Below are 11,801 nucleotides of genomic sequence, written 5' to 3' on the forward strand. Positions count from 1 at the left end.
TTGGGGCTATTCTACCACTTAATTACACTGGAAATGTTCTGTATATAAATTGTCTCTCTTTGCTAGATTTTGTGTATAAAAAGGAAGTGAATCTTGTGTCAAGACAGTTCCTGCATAACTTCTGCTCTGGTATTATCATTATCATACCATGACTAACTGGAAAAGGGTAATCATTTTGTGCAATCAGAATGTGACCATCAGCAATGTTGCCTATCTGGCCTGTTTGAATACCATCTGAAGTGCAGTGCATGTGCCTTTCTACACTTTCCTCGCAGCTGTCACATGGTTTGCAAAATGCTAATGAGATAGTAAACTAATATAAGTCTTTGTGGAAGTTTAGGGCAACACAATGATACATCAATGGCCCATAGGCGGCCTACTGCCCCTTATGCAAACGTTTTATGGCAGTTGGCATGGTGTTGGAGGTCCCTCAATGCTGTCTGATGCCCTGGGCCTAAGTATTGCACTCTCACTCACCTTATTTCTTTTTAATGATCAAGCACATGGGTTCTTTAACTTTTTTGGCTAGGACTTTAATCTGGAGTCTCCCTGTGACTCAAACTCACAAAAATACATAATGAATTGTCAAAACATCTAACTTAGTCAACAATGTAGACTAACTGTGAAATATGCATATGTAACTATAGAAATGTATATTCACATTCAGAGCCACCCAGCCCACCTTCCTGCACCCCTTCTATCCCTCAACCCATTTTGTATGTTCTGCTGACCCTTATTTTATAATTTTACTGTCATGACAGGAGAGGTAGGCCTACAATATTTTATTTATGGCTACACATAGGCCTAAATGTGAGAGAAAGCTCAATATTGAGGTGTGTGTGGCTGGTTGAAATTGTCAACCAACCAGCACCACTCACGCACTCTAAAATGTTGTACTGGGGTCGACATAATCGCGGCCATGTTGTGTAGATGATCAGGTCAAAAGTCCGGTCTAGATAAAACATTAACATTATCACATGACCTTTATGGACATTTCAGTCAGACAACCCTTGGATTAGATTTAGAATATATTTTTATTGAGCATAATTGAGCATAGATATATGAAGCATAGTTTGACGTCAGGGCTCTGAATCTATTCATTCCCTGTAAGCATGAACATTTTAATAAATGTTACATGCCAAATAGAATTGTCAGGGAATGAATTAAGACCCCATGGGAATCTAGAAACAGAGCCTACAGGTGGATGCCGGGGAGGCGGTGGGATTAAGAATATTCATGAGCAACAGGCCAACAGCATACAGCGAGGTAAGCGACAGACAGCAGATGTTACAGCAGGAGACGGCGATGACAGCAGAGGAGCAACAGCAGCAGCACGACAGCGCAGCCAGATAAGACAGAATGAACAGGTGGCACTGGGCAGTGAAGTTTAAATAACCGCGCAGATCAGAGAAGAGTGCATGTAGAAGAAGAAGGAGAAGGTCACCGGATCAGGTTGGCGCTCTGCCTTGAGTTGCCTGTCTGAACTAGCTCTGCGAGCTGTGCACCATGTTTGTTGACACTCTTCAAAGCCAAGCGAATATTGGCCAGGGACGTCGTCAGTGAAGTAGTAGTTCAAAGCTGTAGTAGTTTAAAGCTGTAGTAGCCTATAGTGTCTAATCCAGAGAACGCAAACATGAAGGTCCTAACCTCAGATGATCTACAAATTGCTGAGCGACTTCTGCAAAAACATTTGCCGAAAAGTTTAAAGGTAACTTTATTTATGTGATGCAAGAGTTTCCTGTTTCGCAATATTCATTTATAATGGCTGGCATGGCAACATGTGTTTGCAGGTATATGGATTCTTGTTTGGTATGAACAGAAATAAACCGAGTACATTGGAGGTTGTTGTGGATACGTGGCCTGATTTTAAAGTCATCATTTGCCGCCCTGATGCTAAGGTAAATTTGCATTCAAGGAATCCTTGAGTTGTTATGAATTCTATGATCATCAACGTGTTTGCAATCTTGTCCTGAACGTTATGACAAATTAAGATTACTCCACAGAACAAGAGGGCTTTAGATGGCATGAAAAGGGTTTCATTCTATAGCATGGATGAGCAGGTGCTGCGAGCAATGCTGACTGAGGAGAGTGCAATTGACTGGAGCACTTATTTCCTAATCGGAGGTGAGTAGCCTACTGCAGGTTACGGTAGAACATATTGAGATTTCATGCATGAGCTCACAGGCACAAATCCTAGCAAAACTATATGACTAATTTAAATATCCTAAACACTAAATACATTCACCAACCCCATATCAGCTATTTAGCAGCAGTACAAGACAATTTCCCTAGATGGTGCTGTTCTCTTGGAACATCAGCTAACAATCAGCTTTATCATCCTTGTTTTGGGTGACAGTAATTTCCATGAGAAATGACCAGATTGTGCTCAAATAGCATAACCTGCTGTTTTGCTCCACAGGATTTGATTTTTCTCATGCCTCCATGTTAAAAGAAGTGGCCTCAGCCAGAAACATCAATTCTAGAGGCTTTGTTTTGGTACATCAGCTATATTTACCAGACTGTAGCCTTCTACCCCCGTTGGCAATGGAAAGGTAGGCTTACTCCTATGTACAGTACACTATACTACATAATACGTAATGTACTGCCCCATAAAGAAAAAAAGCTAGACCATTTCCCATTTAACTTTCGACATTCAGGGTCTTGTGCAGTATAGCTGTTCCAGCTGAATATTGTTTGTGGATAAAAGTTGAAATGTACCTTTTATGTAACCAGATAAATTGTACCCCCACCCCAATCCAACAGTGCAGAGTTGAAGCTGTCATCTCTTAATGATTCCCACACTGAGCTGGTTAATAAAACCTGGAAGTTTGGAGGGAATGACAAGGGATACCGGAGGATTCAAAACATCATCACCCACTTCCCTACTTGCTGCATTGAGGATGACCAGGGCCAGCCTGTGTCCTGGATACTCGTGTATGATTACTGTGCCATGGGCATGCTCTACACATTACCAGAACACAGAAGAAAGGGTTATGCCAAAGTCCTCATCAGCTGCATGGCCAAGAAACTCCATGCTCTGGGCTACCCAGTGTATGCCTTCATAGAGGAAGAGAACGCAATGTCCAACAACCTCTTCAAAAACATGGGCTTCATTGAAAACCCCTCATACAGGGCTGCTTGGTTCGAATTTAACTTTTGATATGCTTGCTATGCTTTTGTATTGCAGGCTGACACTCTTATCCAGAGTAGCCCAATTTAAAGAAGCACGTGCAAATGTAGTTTAAGATCCTATATCACCATCATTACAGACATCCAATATAGTAATGACAAGATTACAGGGAGCTGATTTTTGCTTATTATATTTTACTTTCATTACATTTTATGTAGAAAAGACCATTCAATTCCAGGTTAATATAGGCCTACCATTCATTTAAAGACCTCATGCAACTGTTAATTATTGTATTTGTTCTAAGTTGTAATGGTGCATTAAACTTTTTGTGGGGAAATTCAGGTGTTGCTGTATATGCTATGTGTAAAACTGTACGTAGATACCTTAATTATTGTCTCTTTTTTCTTTTCTTTCTCTCTGGAAATAATCAAAAACGATGGAGCTTGCACAAAAACTAATTTCACCCACTGTTTTACACCTGTAAACCTGTGATATGACAATAAAGATGATTCTGATTCTGAACAACAGTAAGTCTGAAACATATAGGATAGGAGCATGTAAGAGTAGGCACAGAGAGCTAAGAATGAGATAAAAAGTAACAAATAATATACAATAAAAGGTATGGTATTCAGCACACTGGTGATGTTTGCTCTGTTCTGAGACTGAGAATGTATAAAGATTATTTTAGTTGACTGTAAAGCCCTTTTCTATGTATTTCCCAAGCTGTTATATCAATGCAATTCCACTAACAAAGTAGCCTATATTATTTTATGATTTTGCTCCAGTGAATTATTTTCAAGCATATTTTCAAGAAGGTAGTGTGTACATCAAGTACAAAAATAAAACAAAACAATATCCAAAGGAGCCTATGATGAACACACACGCACACGCACGCACACACAGACACAGACACACACACACACACACAGACACACACACACACACGCACGCACGCACGCACGCACGCACGCACGCACGCACACACACACACACACACACACACACACACACACACACACACACACACACACACACACACACACACACACACACACACACACACACACAGTAACATTCACAAACATGTTAACGACAGTGAACTTGAACGTAACTCAAGAGGCGGGGGCGGGGATTCGGGGAGAATCGTTTGTCTTCACGTCAAATAAATAGTACTGTGTAGATTTTCATAACAAGCTAGAAGTAAAAAACTAATTATATATCAACAATCGTGATTTTTTTTAAGACACTTGTCCAAGTCGCGCTTTGTTCTGCCAAAGCCATTTTACAAGCTGCTATCGCGGAGATTTTGGTAGGCTAGGTAGGCTAATTCTTGCATGACTGCCACACTTGTTCCTGTTCAAAGGTTGTTCAAAACCATAACTGCTCTGTAACTGTTATGTAGTTTATGATTTGAATTTGGTTTTGCTCAGAGCTTCTGAATGGCTCTGAGCCTCTCTCTCTCTCTCTCTCTCTCTCTCTCTCTCTCTCTCTGAATATAAATTACATACAAACACAGACATCAATAATACCTACAACTGAACACACAATAGAAATAGATGGGTTTTGCAGTTAAAAAAAAAAGAACATTACTTGTTGAAATGTATAATGTTTGGTTAACTTTAAAATATAAAAAGAAATACATAGAAGTAATTTATTTAGAATTACTACATTTGGATTCATGTATATTGTGTATTTATTTATTGTAGGTTATCTTGGATGAATGTCAGTGGTTGAATGTCATCATCGGCAAAAAGAATCCTACATCAACATGGAACTGACAGAAGACCAGCTAAAAATAGTTGAGACCCAGTTGAAAATGTTTTTACCTCAGTCACAACAGGTGCGTCATGAAATAACATAACATACTGATTCATTCACAATAAGTTGTTCATATTTCATATTGCAAGTAGCCTAAGTGGAAACAAATCCTGCATGCCTATTTACCTTGATAGAATGAGAGGTCTTGAAATGTAATATTTGTTTCATTTCTAAGGTTTATGGTTGTGTGGTCCTCCGAAACAGATGTCAGTGCAACTCATTCAGGTTTCTAGTGGACCACTGGCCAGAATTCAATGTCATTGTCTGCCAACCAAAATGTGAACAGGTAATTTGCATCAATTAAATAAGAGTCAATTTCTCTCTTCTTTGTATCTCATGTGTTTGCTTATATATATTTTGCAGAGGGGTGACCTCTTTAAAGTCACAACCATCTTTGCTAAAGAAGAAGCTTCCCTAAAGGAAATCATAAGGAAGACAAACATTAACTGGACCAAATATCTTTGCTTTGGTAAGAATGTACCTACTTTGGCTCCTTTCCTTGGTCCTAATAAATTATATCACCCCAATAGATTTGTATTTATTTAAATGACATAGTTCAAGCGAAATAAGCACAAGGGTCTGTTCATGTTTTAGTAGGCTACTTAATCAGAACATCTGTGCTGAAAAAACACTTCTAATAATTGGGAATAAAATTGAGCACTAGATTTCATTGACAGATTAAAATTAACCCAAAGCAAGCTTATTTGAATGATACATTTTATTTTTATTTTCATTACAAGAAATGTCACTCAATCCCATTCCAGGAATAGATCTTTGTCACGAGGTGATAATCATGGAAGTTGCTTTGGAGAAAAATGTGTCTGGGAGGAAAGTAGCAGCATGCCACATGATGACACTTGAGGACATGTCCATCCTTTCCCCAATAGACGGGTACAGATCCGCTGTACAGGGTTCATTTTTACACTCAGAATTAAATTTAACTTTGAGGATTTTACTGTGTAGTAATGGGCCTCCCCTTTTCATCAATTTAGTTTACAAACCAAATACATTTGTGGTCTTGAAAGCTGAATGTACTCTTTGTTTTGCATCAGCTCAAAGGTCTCAGTAGGCTCCTTGGATGAATCCCACACCGCCCTGGTGAATAAGACATGGCCTTTTGGGCAAGGCGAGGACAGTGTCGGGATGATCCAGGAAATGATCGTAAACTTCCCCTCCTGCTGTGTGCTGGACGAAGAAAGCCAACAGCCTGTCGCCTGGATTCTGACGTACACGTCGTGTGCCATGGGCATGCTGTACACCCTGCCAGGACACAGGGGCAAAGGATATGCCAAAGTTCTCATCAGCAGCATGGCCAAGAAACTGCATGCTTTGGGCTACCCGGTGTACTGCTTCATTGAGGAAGAGAACGCAGTGTCCCTCAGGCTCTTTAAGAACATGGGCTTCACCGAAGACCCCTCATACAGGGCTGCATGGCTTGCTTTCAACAGTCTATGAAATAAACTCCTTACAAATGTGAACTTAGTGTCAAAGATACAGTGTAAAGTGTAAAGATTACAGGACCACAACGGAAACAAGCCCAGAGGGCTTTTTGTGTTATCCTTTTAAGTCTTTGAAGACAGTACCTCTGTACAATCTGCAAATAAAGTATTCAATCAATCAATCAAAAGATCATCTAAAAGTCATAAACTAACCATATTGACATTGATGTTCCTCATTTGGGCACATTTTGAAAACTGGACTTTCCAAAAATAGCAGAATCAGCAGATCTACAAGCCCATGTCACATCGACATCTTGACACGTTGTGAGTTGGTGATCTGCTATTTTCACTATTTGTCATATGAAACTGTATCGTCTGGGATGTCATCTTTTCCTGGTGTTAATCACTTAAGCCTTATTTTATACTTTGTAAAATTGGAAAACGGTTATCACAATATGGTCAAAAATATCATGTTTGATTTATCCATATCGCCCAGCCCTACCTGCTACTGTTAACTAAGTGCCTCATATTGTCCTTAAATTACTTATGAATTACTTCATATCCCACTGGCAATGAAGTTTCATCATGACTGTTGTCTACAGTAATACTAGATGAGGTCCCACCAGGCCAGTTTCATGTAGATTTTTATACCGATAAGCTACAGCATTTAATTTGAACTGATTCACAGTTTCAAGTGAAATATGTATATAAAAGGTTCAAATGTATCTTAATGCCCTTCAGATGGCATTCAAAGACAGCATGGGTATAAAAGGTTTTTGATTTGTTTAGCATTTTTGCAAATAAAGAAATCAATAAAATAAAAACGTCAAAGGGTCACTAAAGCCAGATTCCATTCCCCAAAGCTCGGTCACTCGCTCACTCTCCTCGCTTCCTCCACTCGCGCCTAAGCCCCGCCCCTGCGAGGCGCCGAGGATTATTTGTGAGGACGAGTGGTCGAGTGGTTGCCGTCAAAGGATCGGACTGCACTGGGTCCGTCATTTCAAAGCGACGGAAAATTCCGCGATCACTTATGACGTCTCAAACAGCTGGACCAGAGCCGTGGATGAAAATATACATAGAATAATATGCAGGTATAGAATAATACAGAATATAAGAATAGACAATTCATCAATGTGGATGGCCACATTGTTATCTTTATAGTTAACATTTTGTGCAAAGCCATTCATTCCTGAAATAGTGAACGAAGCGCCAGGATGATTAAACATTTATGAATTAAATCCTTACCCGTCCCTCTTTTTGCTCTTACAGTCCCCAGACCCCCCACCCCCCGCAGCAGTCCCGCACGGCACTGCTGCTTATAACAGCCACCGTATATTACAGAGTATGTCTGACTCTGAATTACATCATTCATGCAGGGTAGCCATACGTCCTCTTTTACCCGGACATATCCTCTTTTGGGGGGCTGTCTGGGGGGGTTTTATAAAATCCTTCAAATGTCCGGGGTTTTGAGAGTTTGGGTGATATCCTCCCACTTCTGGGACGAAGAAAAAAGAAAAAAACTCAGACGATTTTGTGATTTTGCTTGATAGCGAAATAAATCATGACTGAAAGAAGACACTTCACAGCTAATAGAGAATTTTAAATTTTAAGAATCGGTTCATAATTGAATGAATACGGCTATAGTTAAAGCGTAAAGTGTCCTCTTCTATATTCAGTCTATATATAAATACAATACATTATTTTAAACATAATCTTTGTCACAGTAATTTATAGTAGCCCATGCACTGCATTGAGGCATGACGCAAGGAGAGAAATGAACTATCAGCTTTAGACAGAATAAGTGTGCACAATATACAATGTATATAGGCTAATTGTATTATACTTTATATCGTATTGTTGCGTCTTTTCAGTCAATTTACACTGTGTGTGTGTGTGTGTGTGTGTGTGTGTGTGTGTGTGTGAGAGATGCGCAACTAGTGATCGGCGGGGGCGAAGGGGGGGGTGGGGGGCAGCCGGTGTTTTCGGGGCATGGTTTCGGGTTTCAAGCATTGTTTGTGTGGCCACATGTGGAGGAGGACCATGTATACGTCACGGGAGAAGGGAAAAAACAAAAAAAAAGTGTACACGTGATGCGGAAGTCTGCCGCGGAGGAGCTGTGGAGAGTCGTCGAGCCTACACTTGATGTACACTCGCTAAATGCGGAAGTAGAGAGCCTCCTCGGCTCCTCCACTCGACTCCACTCGCCTCCTCCAAGAAGCAACTGAGTAATTGGAATTTAGCACATCCGGTTTGGAGTCGGAGTGACCGAGTGGGAGTGAGCGAGTGGCCGAGATTTTCGGGTTTGGAATCTGGCTTTAGGCTTCCAGTATATGATTTATCACCCATGGTGTCTAAGCGCTCTCAAGCCATACAAAGCTTTCTCCTTACTGGTGACATCTGGTGGATGAATCCTTGCAGGTAACCCCATCATCAGTCAGACATACATTATAAATGCATTCAGTAAGTGTTATGAAACCATACTTTATTGATAATAAAATAGAATACTAATTAAAATAGATTTCTAAAATGAGTTAATAGTCCTTTCAAAATCATGATATTTCCTCCAAAAACAGGCACTGCAGAATCATGTCAGCATTCAGCACATGCATGAAATGTCCTTTTAGCCGAGTACACATTGAAACAGCCACAGAGGGAAACCAAGCTGTAACTTCATTCACCGTGACCTCTTCTCCATGTACTCCTCGAGGCGTACCTGCCACCTTTCCCAGTAGTCCAACATCTGTGTTGAGTTCAAAGGATGAGCGTGGCCAGGTGAACCATCTTTGTAGGCCACAACAATCAGTCCTTTTTCAACCTGCCAGGGGAAACCAAAACAACATATTAAGCACATGCAAGACACAGAGTACAGGAGAAAAGGAATGGACGAGATGGTGTAAGAGCCTGCAGATCAGCTATTTTCGCTATTTGATGTACAACAATGTATATATACTGTAGGGTTATGTCATCTTAAAACACAGCACCTGGTACTTGTAGTTGTTATCGCCATTCAAGGCGCCAGCGTAAGCTGCCACCTGAAGAGGGTTGTCATATGTGAGGCTGAGGTGGGGTTTGGGTTTCTCTGAGGTTTTCCATTCTATCACACACAGCACACCCCTGTGGATAGAAGTAGCATACATGAGGGAACAGAGGAACTAAGAAAATCAGAAGACCAAAAGAATATAGTTACTTGCATTTTAAACTAAGACATTTACCTGTAGAGGGCCACGCAATCCACAATACCTCGATAATCTAGTGTCCCGTGATGTACAGTGCTCTCGATAGCTCTTACTCCGCTGATGTCCTCCAGGATGTAACCGATACTCTCCATGTATCCCTCTACTTCAGACGGATATCCTGGGATCACATCAGGCTTCGTCTCTGTCGCTGTAGCATCTTGTGCGAGAGTGTCCTCCACTGCATTATGGAAAAGCCCCCCTTGCCTAAATATATCTGTTTTGGGGGGGAAAAAATATATATATATAATAAAATCATAAACCCACAGGATTGTGCATAGACAGGTTTTACAGGAAACCATTAACCCCGTAGCTTAAGATAGATAAGGATCTACATGCTTCCATACAAAAGTAGCACTAGAGGTGCAACGGTTAATGGAACTAATTGATTTAATCGATTATAAAAAAATATCGATAATTTTATGAAATAATTTAATCAATCCCTATTTTGGGCATGTCGTTAAAGGTGAAAACTTTAAAAAAGAGAAGAGAAAAATAACAACGTATTTGAGCTTGTAGTTTTTTTTCCGACAGTTTTGCGACAAAGTATAAAATAAGTAAAAGCTTCAGTGTTTTGTTGATTTGTTGATGTATAAAAATATATATATATATAACAACGTGCTTTTTGATAATTTGATTAATGGAAAAAGTAATCAATTGAATAATATCTAAGAAGATCATCGATAGTTGCAGCCCTAATTAGCACCAACTCTACCACAATAAAAGTAATTTAGTGGGCTAATTAATTCATACATTTCATGAGTGCACAAATTCTACACCAATACTACCTAGAGTCTAGGTAGTATTAGAGGGTGGGTAGACCGTTTCTCCAATCAGCACCAAACTACTGTTGAGGGGTCTGTCATAAGAATAGTAACACCAGGGGTCACATGTGGTCTGGGGGCCATAGGCACACCAAACTCTAACACTGTTCAGGACTCTTGCCATGACACACCAGTGGCCCTCTGGCGCTCCACAAGGGGCCATAGCCACGCACACAGTTGCTCCAATCCGCCCCAAACTTGGTACTTGTAAACAATGTTCAGGTGTCATGTATCTGTCTGTGAGAATAGTCACACCAGCACCCCCCCCCCCCCCATTAGGGGCCCCAAGGTGCCACAGGCCCACCGATGCTCCAATACTCTCCAAACTTGGCACAGTTTGGGGAGGGGTTTGGCATGAGAATAGTCACACACACAAAAAAGAATTGGACACTATACAGGCAGCAGTGTTTAATGCTTCAAATGGCCATAACCAGTGACCAAATTGCTCTGATCAAAGGATTTTATTGCGCAAAATATCTAAACTTACTTTGAGTGTACTCTTTGAAGCCTTCCTCTCCCAGCTCTGTGATCATCCTCCTCTTCCACCTCTCCAGATAGAATCTTTGCTGGGGGGAAAGTGTGTCTTGAAGGACGCGGGTCACACTGGGGACTGAGGACGTGCCGTCCCGTTGTAAAGAGATCCGAGCTGGGGGTCCAAAGAACTCACGTCCACGAGCCCCATCGTCATCATCACAGTTTAAGAATGGGTGAACATGTTTAGGCACTCTGAGCTGTGATGTCCTGGTGTGAGATTTGACCACCGGTCCATAAAAGTGCGAGTTCTCCTCTTCAATGCTTTCAGGGGTTTGAGAGGAGACCCTACTGGACACAACAGATTTGACCAGAGAAGAATATCGACCACTGTCCACTGAACTGTATGGGCTGGTCCTCTTCTTGGAAGATCTCAGGATGTGATGGACAGAAAAATACCTCTCAAACAAGCATGTGCACCGAGGGGTTCGTTTAGTACAGAACACCACACGTTTGATACAGTTCAGTAACTGGTTAGCATGCATTCTCCTGCTTTCAGACAATAATAAACAAACACCATGTATATAAAAAACATTACACACCACTGTGTCACTTTGTGTTTAGAGGGCGATATCACTAACTTCAGCCTGGTTTCATGCTCTCAGCTCCGCCTCTCATACGACATTATTTGGTGTTACACACATTTTATCTAACTTATCTTCGTACCTGGGAACCGTAGTTCCTTGTTTCAGTTTAAGAATGAATCAGGAAGGGAAAAAAACACTAAATCCCATAATGCTCTTCGCAGTGTATCATTGAAACACGTCCGGGTTGTCCATTGAATTGCTGGTAGTTATTTATTTGGGTCAAACCTTTATCTCCACTT

General features: G+C 40.9%; 2 protein-coding genes across 2 annotated transcripts; one reads left to right on the top strand and one right to left on the bottom strand.

Annotated features, from left to right (window-relative positions):
- Positions 1-1,381: 1,381 nt before the first annotated feature.
- LOC308100642 (uncharacterized protein) lies at positions 1,382-6,832 on the top strand. Its single transcript, XM_080449707.1, has 10 exons — positions 1,382-1,708; positions 1,791-1,898; positions 2,004-2,124; positions 2,420-2,552; positions 2,764-3,148; positions 4,854-4,970; positions 5,124-5,234; positions 5,312-5,417; positions 5,713-5,839; positions 6,001-6,832. Exons 1-10 carry the CDS (start codon positions 1,634-1,636, stop codon positions 6,401-6,403), a joined length of 1,686 nt encoding a protein of 561 aa, XP_080305833.1. The 5' UTR covers positions 1,382-1,633; the 3' UTR covers positions 6,404-6,832.
- A 1,876-nt stretch (positions 6,833-8,708) lies between these two features.
- mgme1 (mitochondrial genome maintenance exonuclease 1) lies at positions 8,709-11,574 on the bottom strand. The gene is made up of 4 exons (XM_080449144.1): positions 10,932-11,574; positions 9,600-9,837; positions 9,369-9,501; positions 8,709-9,202 (listed from the first exon to the last, which is right to left on the bottom strand). The coding sequence occupies exons 1-4, from the start codon at positions 11,458-11,460 to the stop codon at positions 9,062-9,064; spliced, it is 1,041 nt and encodes a 346-aa protein (XP_080305270.1). The 5' UTR covers positions 11,461-11,574; the 3' UTR covers positions 8,709-9,061.
- Between the last annotated feature and the right edge of the window lie 227 nt (positions 11,575-11,801).

The sequence above is a fragment of the Gymnoscopelus braueri genome, assembly GCF_963280865.1.
Source record: "Gymnoscopelus braueri genome assembly, chromosome: 14".
NCBI classification, from domain to species: Eukaryota; Metazoa; Chordata; class Actinopteri; order Myctophiformes; family Myctophidae; genus Gymnoscopelus; species Gymnoscopelus braueri.

Bases quoted from the DNA above. Each gene is read 5' to 3' on its own strand.
- mgme1 (XM_080449144.1), bottom strand. From the start codon at position 11,460: ATGCATGCTAACCAGTTACTGAACTGTATCAAACGTGTGGTGTTCTGT. The intron at 9,502-9,599 runs GTAAATGTCTTA...TTCTATCCACAG, and splicing joins GATTGCGTGGCCCTCTACAG to GGGTGTGCTGTGTGTGATAG. The intron at 9,203-9,368 runs GTGCTGTGTTTT...TTCCCCTGGCAG, and splicing joins ATAACAACTACAAGTACCAG to GTTGAAAAAGGACTGATTGT.
- LOC308100642 (XM_080449707.1), top strand. From the start codon at position 1,634: ATGAAGGTCCTAACCTCAGATGATCTACAAATTGCTGAGCGACTTCTG. The intron at 1,899-2,003 runs GTAAATTTGCAT...ATTACTCCACAG, and splicing joins TTTGCCGCCCTGATGCTAAG to AACAAGAGGGCTTTAGATGG. The intron at 2,125-2,419 runs GTGAGTAGCCTA...TTTGCTCCACAG, and splicing joins CACTTATTTCCTAATCGGAG to GATTTGATTTTTCTCATGCC.